The sequence below is a fragment of the Aotus nancymaae genome, unplaced genomic scaffold, assembly GCF_030222135.1.
Source record: "Aotus nancymaae isolate 86718 unplaced genomic scaffold, 86718_ANA_hifiasm-v0.15.2.pri h1tg000008l, whole genome shotgun sequence".
In the NCBI taxonomy this organism is placed as follows: Eukaryota; Metazoa; Chordata; class Mammalia; order Primates; family Aotidae; genus Aotus; species Aotus nancymaae.
The window spans coordinates 1,758,312-1,772,866 of record NW_026988419.1 but is presented as its reverse complement, the minus strand read 5'-3'; the positions used below and the strand labels follow the sequence as shown (position 1 = coordinate 1,772,866).

General features: G+C 40.8%; 1 protein-coding gene across 5 annotated transcripts in view; it reads left to right on the top strand.

The window, feature by feature from the left end:
* GIGYF2 (GRB10 interacting GYF protein 2) overlaps positions 1-14,287 on the top strand; it is a 156,244-nt gene extending 141,957 nt beyond the window's left edge. For all 5 annotated transcript variants that reach the window (XM_012434097.2, XM_012434100.2, XM_012434099.2 and 2 more), the window contains 6 exons: positions 271-474; positions 584-789; positions 1,949-2,103; positions 3,561-3,772; positions 6,568-6,715; positions 12,471-14,287. In XM_012434097.2, the coding sequence (XP_012289520.2) occupies positions 271-474; positions 584-789; positions 1,949-2,103; positions 3,561-3,772; positions 6,568-6,715; positions 12,471-12,538 (993 nt within the window). In that variant the 3' untranslated portion in view covers positions 12,539-14,287. The remainder of the gene's footprint in view (positions 1-270; positions 475-583; positions 790-1,948; positions 2,104-3,560; positions 3,773-6,567; positions 6,716-12,470) is intronic.
* Positions 14,288-14,555: the final 268 nt, after the last annotated feature.

Below are 14,555 nucleotides of genomic sequence, written 5' to 3'. Positions count from 1 at the left end.
TGAGATTGTGCCACTGCACTCTAGCCTAAGCGAAAAAGTGAGACTCCGTCTCAACAACAACAACAAAAGAAGTGATTTTGCATTTGGTGTTCTCATTCTCCTTTTTAATACTGTTAGCACTTTACATTTTTATTTGCAACAGCAGAATTAATCCCATCAAGTTAATTTTATGTAGCTACTATATATTTGCATTCCATTTAGTAGACTGGATATTTATAACTATGATCTAAAAACAGGAATCTTCAGCTAGCTTCTGTTTTTATGCAACAGCAAAGGCGCCAGCAGAGGGAGTTGATGAAAGCTCTCCAACAGCAGCAGCAGCAGCAACAGCAAAAACTCTCAGGTTGGGGGAATGTCAGCAAACCTTCAGGTACCACGAAATCTCTTCTGGAGATTCAGCAGGAAGAAGCCAGGCAGATGCAAAAGCAGCAGCAGCAGCAGCACCAGCAACCAAACAGAGCTCGTAACAGTACGGTGTGTGCATTTTCGTAAGCTGTCATTGTATGGACTAGTTTTATCTTTTCTGTCTTCTTATCTTTTTAATATTATTAACAATAATAATTTTTCTCTTCTTCTTTAACAGCATTCCAATCTGCACACCAGCATTGGGAATTCTGTTTGGGGCTCTATAAATACTGGTCCTCCTAACCAGTGGGCATCGGACCTAGTCAGTAGTATTTGGAGTAATGCTGACACTAAAAACTCCAACATGGGATTCTGGGATGATGCAGTGAAAGAGGTGGGACCTAGGAATTCAACAAATAAAAATAAAAACAACGCCAGTCTCAGGTAGGGCTCAAAATGACCACACCTATGCACCTTGGTTGGTTGGGAGGTGGGGATGGAGGAAGTGGGATGTTGGGTGGACAGTAAAAGGTAGTTATTTAGTTTTTACTTACCATTTTAATCTGTGTTCAAGCGCTTGCAGTCATAATTATGGTGATTGCTTTCTTCCCCGTAGACACACATTTGTATTATTTCTTGGGGCTCCTTCTGCTGAGCACTTACTCTGTTGCATAGTACATGGTAACCACTTAATAATTATTAGGAATAGTATAATGTTTTTGTTGTGTTGTTGAACATTTTTCCAACGTATTCTCTAGATGCCTTAGCATTTTTCCTAAATTTGTATTTTTAAGTGATGTATACTATTAATATGAGTATTATAAAAATGCTTCTGTAATGACTTTAAACCTATTTAATTTTATAAGTTAGTTACATTTTCATCTTTGTCTTTCTTTCCTCAGTATACAGTGTTGTTGAACGAGCATGGGTTTTAGTGTTAGGTACATGAACTCAAATCCCAGCACTACCACTTATTAGCTGTGTGACCTTGGGCAAGAGGGAACCTCTTTGGGCCTCAGTTCCCTCGTCCGTAAAATGAAGATAATAATAACAACTTCATGCATGTAATTGTAAAGATTAAATGAATACATGATAAGTAGTAAGTGCCTGGCACATAGTAACTACTTAATAAATGGTAGTGTTGTCAGATTGTTTCTTCTTGATTTAGGGCCTAATATATTATGAATAGGACAATTAATTTCTGTTAGTTTATGAGCATCTTTGCCAGACACTGTGCTCTAGGCCTTTTCATACACTATCTTTATTACTTATGATAACCCAAAAAAGTGTTAGTACCATTTTACAGATAAGGAGACTGAGGCTTAGTAAAATTAAACAACCTACCCTAAGGATACATAGGAAGAATTTCATCATTTTTTCTAAATAGAAGCCCTGTATCCACAAATAAGGCTATATTAGCTGAGGCTAGATTTTAAGGGTATATCCAATCCAAATATTGAATTTTTTTTCATTTTTGGAGCCAAGCATTGGCTTACTGGACATCCAGCCAGTATTGCCAAGACATTATCTATTTATGGTGTTGTACTATATCATACAGTAACAGTTTCTGGGAATATAATATCGCCCTATTGTTTTGCTTTAGTAAATCTGTAGGTGTGTCTAACCGGCAGAATAAGAAAGTAGAAGAAGAAGAAAAGTTGCTGAAGCTCTTTCAGGGAGTAAATAAAGCCCAAGATGGATTTACCCAGTGGTGTGAACAGATGCTTCATGCCCTTAATACGGCAAATAACTTGGATGGTAAGAATTGGGGAGGGAAACCCAGCATGTGGAATGACAGAGCAGGACCCACAGAGAGGCTGGCAAATTGGAACGATGGGCCCAAAGTCAGAAGATGAAATCTAAGGAGGTCAACCCCTGCGCCTACCATAAGAACTTGACTCTTTAATAGTATTACTTGTGAGAAAAGTCCAGTAATACTAAGCTCAAATAGGTTATTGGTGGTTGTTAAAAAGTAAATACCATCTTAGACTGCCTTAATGATACACAAGATAAAGGAGGTCATAGTTCCATACTGTTCATTTTATGGGGGACATTGCCAGCTATGTCAAGTTAAAAAAAAAAAAGTAACTGTCATGCTGGGAACAAAGGTCAACCTGGACAGGTGATGGCTGAGGTGATGTGACATCATTCCCTTTCTGCCTTTGGGGGAGGGAGTGGGAATTGTGATAAAGCAAGTACATTTATTTTGCGTGGGACCAATGTGCGGAAGTGAAAAGGCTTTGGCACAGTTTAGAGAAAAACTTGCTCATGGTTAGCTGTTCACAGACCTATCTCCCATCCCTGAATGTTTGAAGATAGACTGGTCAACATGTCAGGATTCCCATAACTGATCGGCTGAATTGAACTAGTCCACCTCTGACATCCTGTCTAAAGCCAAGAATCTGTGAAAAACAGCAGTAAAGGAGTTAAGGGGTTCCTTTGCAGCATTGTAACACTATCTAATGGTCTAAAAGTCTAGAGAGAAAACAATTTTAAATAACAGTAATGGCTGCCATGCATTAAGCACCTACCATGTGCTAGGCACTCTTTTGGGGTTAACATGTAGTATCCCAGTTATTTGATGTTTGCGGTAATTTTTAAAGATACCTTTATAAGGTAGGTAATATTATCCCCATTTTATAAATTAGGAAACAGAGGCTCAGAATGGTTAAATAACTCTTCAAGGTCACACAGCCAGCAAATTTCAGAGTCAGGTTTTGAATCCATGTTTGTCTAACTCTGATGTTCATGCTTTTCTCCTGTACCACACACTGCTTATGTTTTCCATTTGATTTCTCGCTAAAAAATCTCAGTGGGTTGAAAGTTCAAGGAGGATATAGCTGTTTTCTTTAGTATATGTTGTAGTGCCTGGCACACTTCATAGGAGTTAATAAATATTGATTGAATTTGGCGATTCTTCAGGAGAGAAAGAATGAATCCCTAAATTACTTCAGCCTTAGTCAAGTAACTATTTTAGTCAATATAACATTCAGTGAAATTAAGCATATGATATGGGCATTGTGATGATAGTGTTTTTTTTTTTTTCGTTTCTGTAAGTTTAAAGAATATTTAAACACAATTACTGCATACTTATCAAGTTTCTATCATTAATGTCTGATTAGGTGCAAAGATGTATTCAAAATGGAGACTGATTTTTATATGTTATCTTTCATTATTTCTTTGTTACTCTTGTCTTCTCCCCTCCCATTTTGCAGTTCCCACGTTTGTTTCTTTCCTGAAAGAAGTAGAGTCTCCTTATGAGGTCCATGATTATATCAGGGCCTATTTGGGAGATACTTCTGAGGCCAAGGAGTTTGCCAAGCAGTTCCTTGAGCGTCGTGCCAAACAGAAGGCCAACCAGCAGCGTCAGCAGCAGCAACAGCAGCAGCAGCAGCCGCCGCCACAGCCGCAGCAGCCACAGCAGCAGGTATAAAGCAGCATAGTGTGTGAAGTACCTCTGAGGATTAATACCTTTAAATGTTGAATAACCAGAGAAATGAAAAGTCATGCAAAGGTACCATTTTTGTATCTCCAATAACCACGCTTTAAAAAATGCGTTGACTTCATGTTTTCAAGTTACATGTCCAGGTACCTTAGTGTATCTCCCAAATAGCAAGTACATTTATTCATTTTAACACTGGCTTTACCAGTTCCATTTTTCTTGATTTGTGTATGTGTCATTGTTAGATTGCAAATTCCAACATGTCAAACCCATAGATCTGGTTTTGAAAAGTTAAAACTTGGCCAGGTGCGATGGCTCACACCTGTAATTTCAGCACTTTGGGAGGCTGAGGCGGGCAGATCACCTGAGGTTAGGAGCTTGAGGCCAGCCTGACCAACATGGAGAAGCCCTGTCTCTATTGAAAATACAAAATTAGCCGGGCGTGGTGGCACATGCCTGTAATCCCAGCTACTTGGGAGGCTGAGGCAAGAGAATCGCTTCAACCCGGGAGGTGGAGGTTACGGTGAGCCAAGATCGCACCGTTGCACTCCAGCCTGGGCAACAAGAGCAAAACTCCATCTCAAAAAAAAAAAAAAAGAAAAGAAAAGTTAAAACTTAAAATGTTGAATTCTCCAGTGTTCAGGATGCACTGTACTTAGTACTGACAACACTGCAGCATGCCAGATAGTTCATGTTGCTGTTGGGGTTGTAAAAGATACAGCAGGGGTTCTCATTATTCACAGTATGCTATAAAGTCCCCACGAACTTTACAAGTTTACAGAAGTTCATGGGGACTTTACAGAATATAACTACTGTGAATAATGAGAGCAAATACTGAACAGAAAATATAAATGAAATTTGAGCAAATACTGACCTCCTGGGGGTTATACCGGGTTAGGTTCCCATAAACCTCTAGTCAAAACACTTTTGTCACCCGATTATTATATAACCTTGTTTTATGTGGGTGTCTTTTTAAAGACACCTCATTTAATATGTATTGATTCACTAACGTCGAACTCATAACCAATAGCTCTATTATTCATGCCCAAATGAAGCTTATCTGGCATACATATTTTCTTCCTAAGGCACCTCACAGCCTTCCTGTGCTTGGGAACACCAACCAGTTCTTCAGCACTATAATTGAGGGCCACTTTAAACAGTGAAATCCCATGGCTCACACCTGTAATCCCAGCACTTTGGGAGGCTGAGGCAGATGGATCATGAGGTCAGGAGTTCAAGACCAGCATGGCCATCATGGTGAAACACCTTCTCTACTAAAAATACAAAAATTCGCCAGGCATGGTGGCACGTACTTGTAATCCCAGCTGCTTGGGAGGCCAAGGCAGGAGAATTGCTTGAACCTGGGAGGCAAAGGTTGCAGTGAGCCGAGATTGCGCCACTACACTCCAGCCTGGGTAACAGAGCAAGACTCTAAAAAAAGAAAAAAAGTGAAATTATTAACAAAAAGCAAAAAAATTAGGAAAATATGGCACTAAATAGACCACAAAAAGGATACTTGCTGACAGTATTGAGAACTATAACAAGAAGGTATTGTTTCCTTGTTCTACCTTGACTGGGAATATATGCCTTTAGCATCTCATGTTTTTTGCTCTGAGTATGTGCATTTCCAGAATGACCATAAAAGCACTACAGGTATTCATTTTTGGGTTACAAATACGTTTTAACAAGTAGGTGAATTCACAAATACAGAATCTGTGAGACTCAATTGTACAAGTTTTCTGAAAGACAAGTTGGTAAGGCTCATGGAAGGGCTTAAAGATATTCATATCCTTTACTCCAATTATTATTCTAGAGATAATAAATATTCATTATGGGTCAATTCCAAGGATGTAGACGATACAGAGAAGTACAAGGCATTTAGTATTCAACTGAGTAATGGGCTAACAGGCACAAATTGAAGGAAAGTGAAAGATGTAAACACTGGAACACTAGGAAAAATATTTTAAAGAGAAGGCATCATATAGCAATACAGAAGGCTCTTTGTATTTGTGAAATGGCTCCTCTGTGGGCTAAAACAGGAAGGTGGAAGCCCAGTAAGCATGTGAATCCATGGGCCACACACACACATACATCACACCAGGCTTGTCCTTCCACAGAGCTTTTTCCATTCCTCCCTCACTACTACCACCTGTGCCTTAACTGGCTCATTGAAACAGATCCCAAGTTAAAATGAAGTGTGCTAATAAGAGCCACAAGTAGGCGTGAAGGGCTAATAGGCAATTTTGTAGTGTAACCAGTTGGTAGAAATTATACAGACAATATTTTGGGGTCAGCTCCCTTCTGGGATTGCTGATAGGAATATGATACACAACTTTAACCTTGTTTGGTAATATGCCACCCCTGTCCTCTGTGTCCTGGGGCATAGGGAACAAAGGGACTTTCTGCTCTTGGTTAGGTGAGAGGTGTATATTGCTAGGGTGCAGTAGTCTGTTCATGATTATTTGCTATATTCATGTCCTGGTGTTTGGTACAGACTATATACATAGTAGAGAAGTTCTGCTGTCACAGCAGGGTGGAAACCAGAGTTACCAGGAAAGGCTTTGTGGAGGCACAGAGCCTGAGTGGGATGTCTTGGTCTAAATAGAGGAAAATGATGGCTCAGTGGCCTATTGGTTTTATTATTAGAACATGTGATAAGCTTTTTGTTTTTTCTGTTTTTAAGCTCATACTTGATAAGGTGAGGACAAGCCAAGCATTTTCCTAAGGTGAACCAAGTCTGAATCTGCTGCGTAATCTCAGTCATGCTGCTTATTTCACAGGACTCTGTGTGGGGGATGAACCACAGTACACTCCATTCAGTATTTCAAACCAATCAAAGCAACAACCAACAATCCAATTTTGAGGCTGTGCAGAGTGGCAAGAAGAAGAAAAAGCAGAAGATGGTCCGAGCAGATCCCAGTTTATTAGGTGAGCAGAGTCCTAAAGTCTCAGCTGTGTGTTGGAGGAGTGCAGGTGATAGCCATTATCCTGTGTGAGTTTCTATGTAGCATTGTTTTTCAAGAAGGGAAATATTTCTTTTTATCAATAACTAATGTTTTAACTGGTTCAAAATAAGTAGCCAGTATTTACTGGGCATCTCAGTGCAGGAGCTATGCTTCATGTAATAACAACTTATACTGTATGGTGCTTTAAACTTTAAAGCATTGTTTTATATTTAATATGAATTTCCCTGGAGGATCTTTAGTAATTTAATTGGAAAATGGTGCTAATAATGGATGATACTAAAAGTATGTTAAAAAACTTAAATGCTGATTTGTATTGAAAGCAGACCATTAATCCGATCAGGTTCTCCAAGAAAAGAACCAGTATGTGTTTGTAATCACTCTGTGCATCATAAAATTCTCAGAATTACTTTGCCTTGTGAGGTGACATCCCAGTTTCACTAATAACGAGTAGACCAAGACTCAGAGATTCAGAACATTTCCCAGCGTTACGTAGATTTTGGCTACGGGAGGCTGAGATTTCAGAACAGGGCTGTTTTCATTCCACCCTTCTCTGTTACCCATGGCTATTTTTGTCTAGCATTATGGACCATGCAGGGCAGGCTGGGCACAGTGGCTCACTCTTGTAATCCCAGCACTTTGGGAATCTGAGATGGGCAGATCACTTGAGGCCAGGAGTTTGAGACCAGCTGGGGTAACATAGACCATATTGCTACAAAAAATTTTAAAAACAGCCAGGCATGGTGGTGCACACTGATAGTCACAGCTACTTGAGAGACTGAGGTATGGGGAATTCCTTTACCAGGAGTTAAAGGCTGCAGTGAGTTGTGATCGTGCCATTGCACTCTAGCTTTTGGAAAAGCGGACATCTGAATTTGGGCTTTGAAAGAATGGCAGGAAGGATGGGGAGTATTGTTTCAGGAATAACAAACAGTATAAGCTGCCCATGTTTTTTGCAACAGTGATGAAATTAAAATTATGGTTTTTTTTTTTTTTTTCATTTTTTCTAGACAAGAGTCTCACTCTTGCTGAGGCTGGAATGCAGTGGCATGATCTTGGCTTACTGCAACCTCCACCTCTTGGGTTCAAGTGATTCTCCTGCCTCAGCCTCTGGAGTAGCTGTTACTACAGGCACATGCTGCCATGCCCAACTAATCTTTGTATTTTTAGTAGAGACGAGCTTTTGCCATGTTGGCCAGGCTGGTCTTGAACTCCTGACTTCAGGTGATCTGCCCACTTGGCCTTCCAAAGTGCTGGAATTAGAGGTGTGAACCACCATGGTTGGCCCTGAAATTATTTTCTATCTGTGAATGTTTTAGTTGCTATAAAACCGTGTTGTCTGTGATAGAATATATTAGCAAAGATGGAAGTTCCAGATGTTGTCCTGTCACGGGGGCCGAACAGTGAGGAGGCTGCAGTATAGACCAGATGAAAGATACCAGTGACTTGAAATACGGTTTTGGTAGTGGGGATGAAAAGGAGTTAGATGGATTTCAGAAATGTCAGGGATAGAATTAGCTGGACGAGAAGAGTGGGAAGGTCTCAGGCTTGGAAAGCAGGATGGATGAATGGTGTTGCCATTTGCTGTGAAATGATAAGCAGCGGAACATGGAGCAGGCTGAGAGGAATGGGATGGTGTTTTGAGTGCTGACTGGGTTGCGTTTGACATCATGAAGTGCCTGAGAGCCCGCACAGTGAGAGGCAGGTGGTAACCTTATTCTGCCCTGGAGGATCCTCTCTTTCCTTCAGAGCCTTCCTGCCCTGGTGAAAACAACATGACAGTAAAACCTAACTTATAGGACTGTCCTTTAGAATCAGTGCCTGAAGCCAGAAGTGGTGACACATGTCTTTGGGAGGCTGAGGCAGGTGGATCACTTGAGGTCAGGAGTTTGAGGCCAGCCTGGCCAACGTGGTGAAACCCCATCTTTACTGAAAATACAAAATTAGCTGGGCGTGGTGTTGGGCCCCTGTAATCCCAGCTACTCAGAAGGCTAAGGCAGGAGAATCGCTTCAGCCTGGAAGGCAGAGGTAGAGTGAGACTCCATCTCAAAAAATAAGAATAATTTAAAAATAATAATGAAGAATTGGTGCCTAAAAGCTGGGTTTGGGAACTTGTAGATCTGGTACAATTCTGTTTTCCTCTGCTTGTCTCAAAAGTTGATGTTAAGGGTAAATGGAGTGGCCTGAAATTTTATCCAATTTGGATGGAAATAGGTGAATAGATTTCAAAACATTGCTTAAATTGTAAGTGTGGGTCCTAGCTAAGAAGCTTTGGGACTTGAGGGTAGGCTGTTAGGGAAAAGGTTACTCTGAAAATGAGGTCAGACCATTTGGACTTAAATATTCCTTTGGATCCCATCTTCTGTAGATCTAAGAAAGGGGAAGGGACTTAAGAAAACCTCACTACAAGGGAGTGGGAGATAGGTCATCCTAGGAATAGAGTTTAAGGAATCCATATACCTTGAAGGGGAAGAAAAGCAAACATTGAACAAAGTACTGAGGATACTCACTGAGGTGGGCTTTCACATGAAGCGTTTCATGAAAATTACTGCTCACCTAAACCTCACTTTAAAAATTCCTCTCATAATTGCTCATTTTTGTCCTATACTTAACTCATTTCATTTTCATTTATTATTATTTAATTTACATATTTAATATAATTATATGCTGAGAAAAAATTAATAACTATACATTAGCTACACATTTCCCATGCATGAAATGCAAAAATAGGAAGTCTTTATTGAAAAAGCAGTCATTAATTGAAAGGAAACTTGCTTCTAAAACGAACCAGCAGAGGGGGCTACTGCCTCATTTTAATTGTCAGTATTCTTCAATGTACTCTAGGCTTCCTGTTTTTTTAGAGCTCCTCAGGTGGTCATTGTGAATCAGCAACCTGCACTCAGATGTAATAAACACACAATACAGTTTTTCCCTAGACTTTCCTTATAAGAACAATCTCACAAATCTTAAAGGAGTGTCACTGTGTTCTGAACTTCACAGAATGTCATCTTTAGAGCCAGGCATAGTGGATTGAATCCTTGTTTGTATTGCCTTGTGTTTCATGGTACCCAGAACTTTCCCTTCCATCAAATGGCTGAATTTGATAAAGAATAGCATTCAGCCAAAAGTATGAATGCATATCTCCGCTGGTTTTTAAAATGACAGGTAAATGAGAACATGTCTGTTTGCTAAAAGCCTAGACTAATAATTAACATATTAATCAACTTTTTTTTGGCCACAGACTTTTCCCTTCCTGTCTTTCCATGAGTAAAATTAATTTAGTTTTTAAAATTTCATTTCCACTTCTATTGCATGTAGTTCATTATTGCCTTTTATCACATATTATCTGTTCTTAAGTTATACATGAGGTCATTGAAAAAACCTGCCTCAGAATAGAGTAATATTTTATTTCATAGACTGACTTTTAGGTTCTTGTACTTACCTAATTAACTGTTACTTTAAAAATATAAATGTTAGGGCCAGGCATGGTGGCTCACGCCTGTAATCCCAGCACTTTGGGAGGGTGATGTGGGCAGATCACTTGAATCCAGGTGTTCAGGACCAGCCTGGGCTACATGCTGAAACCCTGTCTCTACAAAAAATACAAAAATTATTTGGGTGTGGTGACACACGCCTGTAGTCCCAGCTACTGGGGAGGTTGTGGTGAGAAGATCGCTTCAGCCCTGGAGGTGGAGGTTGCAGTGAGCCAAGATTGCAATGCTACACTCCAGCCTGGGCGACACAGTGAGACGCTCTCTTTAAAAACACACACACACACACACACACACACACACACACGTAAACATTAAGGCTTTCATTATTTTCAAGGGGGAAAAAAAAGACTTGTGGGTTATGGGAACATAGTTGATGGGGTCAAACTCAGGATGGGGTTTGAAATCCTAGCCTCTCCCTATATTTGGCCTTGTAAGCAGTTTGTACCACAGCTTTTTTGGTTAATAAATAGGCATCTTTATTTTTTTGAATCATGATATTTTTGAGCCAGTTAATTAAGGTATTTTTATGTAAGGCATTTTTGTTTATTACTGTTACATTTCAAATGTGTATTTATTTGAAAACTTGAACATTGAAAAACAAAAAAGAGGCTGCAAAAAACCCAGCTAATAATAACAGAACTGCTTTTAGAATAAGGACATTGCCTGTTTACTTTTATTCAAATAGCAGCTAAAAGAGTTTGGAATTTCATTCAAGGTAAAGGCCTGGAACATTTTTGGGGAGTCACTCAGTTTAAAGAGGTATTGTTCATCACAATTTTTATTAACTTCTAATTGTAATTTTGGAAAAATTACATACATGTGACCATTGGGCATTTGGCTTTACATTTTTGTTTTTGTCTCTCAGGCAGAGTCTCGCTCTGTCACCCAGGCTGGAGTGCAGTGATGTGATCTCAGCTCACTACAACCTCCGCATCCTGGGTTCAAGTGATTCTTGTGCCTCGGCCACTCAAGTAGCTGGGATTACAGACATGCAGCATCACATCCAGCTAATTTTTTTGTATTTTAAGTAGAGACAGGGTTTCACCATGTTGGCCAGTCTGGTCTCGAACTCCTGTCCTCAAGTAATCCACACACCTTGGCCTCCACCAGGCCCAGCGAGCATTAGGTTTTCAACCGTCAGTCTTGTTTGTCAGTACTGCTTATTTCCTTCAGTGGGTATGCTAGTACTGCTTTTTCTAAGCCAAATTCCATTTTGGTTAATCAAATATTGCTAACTGAAATACTTCCCTTTGCAGATATAGTAGATATAGTTAGATAAAGCACTTTAATCTTTTTGCTCTGTCTACTGTGGGAAAGAGAGAATATGCGAGGGCTCTAAGGATCTTAAAGTGTGTCTTCCTTGTGAAGCCTGTCATCCCTGAGTATCAAAAGCTCTGGCCCAGAACTTTCATAAACTTTTTGACTGGTGGGAGAAAGGATTCCTTTTAAAGAGGGTTTGGGTTTGAAAGGGTATTAATCCAACTCAGATTTCAAAGTCATGTGGTCAAGTAGTTACAAAGTACTTAGTGTGTATATCACCCCATGGTAGACCCCCTGTCCACCCCGATTTCTTTTAAGGTAGACCTCCTGCATGAACTTCCCCCCAGGGTCAGCCCAGGCCATCTTTGGCACACACCCGCATCCCATTTTTTTCTCTTGATTCTCCAAGGCAGTGGTTTGCAGTTCTTTTTAATTGTTAATATTTTGTTTTATTTTCCTTCCCAATTGAGTTATTCCAGAACCTTAAGAAAATAAAGAATCTCTCTCCTTGGAAGAACAGAAAGCTACTACTGTGACCTTTATTTTGTCTCCCCATAGTACTCCTATGGTATACTCAAAAACAAAAGACCGGCCAGGTGCAGTGGTTCACGCCTGTAATCCCAGCACTTTGGGAGGTCAAGGCAGGCGGATCATTTGAGGTCAGGAGTTCAAGACCAGCCTGGCCAACGTGGTGAAACCCTCTCTCTACTAAAAATACAGAAAACTGAGCCAGGTGTGTGTCATGTGCCTGTAATACCAGCTACTTGGGTGGCTTAGGCATGAGAATCGCTTGAACCCAGGAGGTGGAGGTTGCAGTGAGCCGAGATCGCACCACTGCACTCCAGCCTGGGTGACAGAGTGAGACCTTGTCTCAAAAACAAAGACTTATATTCCAGCTCACTGCCTAGGATTTGAGCCACTTGGTTGCCTGGGCGTGGTCACTCATAGCCAGTTTTTTTTCTGCAGGATTTTCAGTCAATGCATCATCAGAGCGACTCAACATGGGTGAAATCGAGACGTTGGATGACTACTGAGCGCCTGCCGGTGTACTGGCCCCCCTCTCCTGTCTGCCGACCGTGGAGTCTCCACCTTTGGACACAACACTTACTCACCATTTACTCTTTATCACTCTGCAACAAATCACAGAACCGATCATCTCAGGCTTTTTCTTCTGGCCCTTTGTGTCCAAGATTCTTTAATCCATTTTTGTTGGTGAACATCTCAGACTATAGATAAGTGGACTGGACCGTGTGTCTTGCGGGTGGCAGTTGGGAGTACTCCCCAACAAGGCTGATTTTAGGCAGCATGTGTTCACTGTACTGTGATTTCATCTACTGTCTCCCAGAAAGTGTGTTGGGATCAGCCATTAGCAGCTTGCTTTCTCTTGTCACTTTTTTTCTTCTGTTTTGTTTTTTCTTCTTCTTTTTCCCCCATCAGGGCAAGAGGTCTAACTGGTGCAATCATGAAGAGAGTTAATGATTAACAGACATTGGCCAGCAACGAAACACCCCACGGACTGTGACTCGGGTATCTAACAGGCAGTCAGAGCTCTCCCAGTCTGAAAGTTGCATTGCCACTGCTAACTTTGGGATTGCATCAGAGAGGCCCTTAGTGGGGTTACGATGAGGTTGGATTGGTTTGATGTTACACACTCCTCACCTGTTCTTTCTGAGCATCCTTTCTCTGAAAGAATTTATGTTTTTCTTCATTAGATAGTGACTTCTGAGCAAGCTGATCTCCCCTGGCATACTCCAACCTGATTGGACAAAGGAAGCCCTATGGCCTGGGAGAGAGACTATTCTTAATTTTTCTTTCTTACAAAAACTGATTTTTCCCATGAATATTTTTACTTCAGAGGACTAGGACCAGTTTGTTTTGGGCCCTTCTGCTGAAAATTTGTCTCGTTTAAGAGGCAGCTAGGATCTTTACCATATGTATGAATTTGTATAATTTCATTTTTGGATAGGGATAAACTTTTGCTTCCGATAAAAGCCTGGAATTTCATCTGGTTCCTCAGAGCATTGCGTGTGTGTCTTGCTGTAACCTGGAAAAGGTTTTGTTTAAAGATTCTGGGATGGCAAGTTGCTTGCCTTTTCTGAAAAGAGAACGTACAAAACCTGACCATCTTTAAGACCTTCATCCATGGAATCCACTATACAGGAGGATGCAGTGGGCTGGAGGGGATGGGCGAAAACGAGAGCAGGAAGCCTGACCTGGCTTCTGGTCATGGCCTCCTAATACCTTTCACTTCAAGTAGAAATGTACTCAAGCCCTATTTATAAACAAATACTCTTCCTGCCTCCACCAAACCCCTACCAAATATCACCTGGAATTGCCACTCACACTGGGTTGGAGTCATTGGGCAGCTGTGCCTATGCCGGAGGTGCTGTGGTCTGGGCAGCCCCTGGAAAAGCACCTTTGCTTCCTGTCGTTGCCTGAAGAAGGCCGGAGTTGCTCTGAGAGCAGTTTGGGTTTGGAGTATTATATTTGGTTTCTATTTTTATTATTTTGGATCACCATTATCCCTATCCCTTCTTGCCTCCCTCCCTTCTAAACATGTACAATAACTATACAGAGACTGCTACAAAATTGTATATAGTTTTTGGATCAAATAGCATGAGGGGAGAGGAAACCATTAAAAAATTAGGGCTCCTACTCTCCTTTGCTTTGTAAATTCAAAAGTTGGGGGTGGGTAAGAGGGATAGTTAAAATGTTTACAAAACTTTAGACTCCCTCAGAACTTTTGCCAGCGTGGAGGAAAATAAAAAAGAACTTAAATGAAACCTGGTTGTACTCTGAGTGCACCTCTTGTACTCACCTTTATGGAGACTGAGTTCTGCACTAAACTCTTGCTCTTGGTACCATGGAAAAGCTCCAAGCATCCGAGACATGGAGGCAGTCATGGCTTCTTTCTCTACCAGACCACACAGCACTGGCTGGTTCTGTATTTGAGAACGTAGAGGTCAAGGCAGTTGTAGGTAAGTTGACCAAGTATCTTTTTCTCCCTTTCTGCTAACATGTGGGTCAGCACCTGCCCTCATGCCACAGACA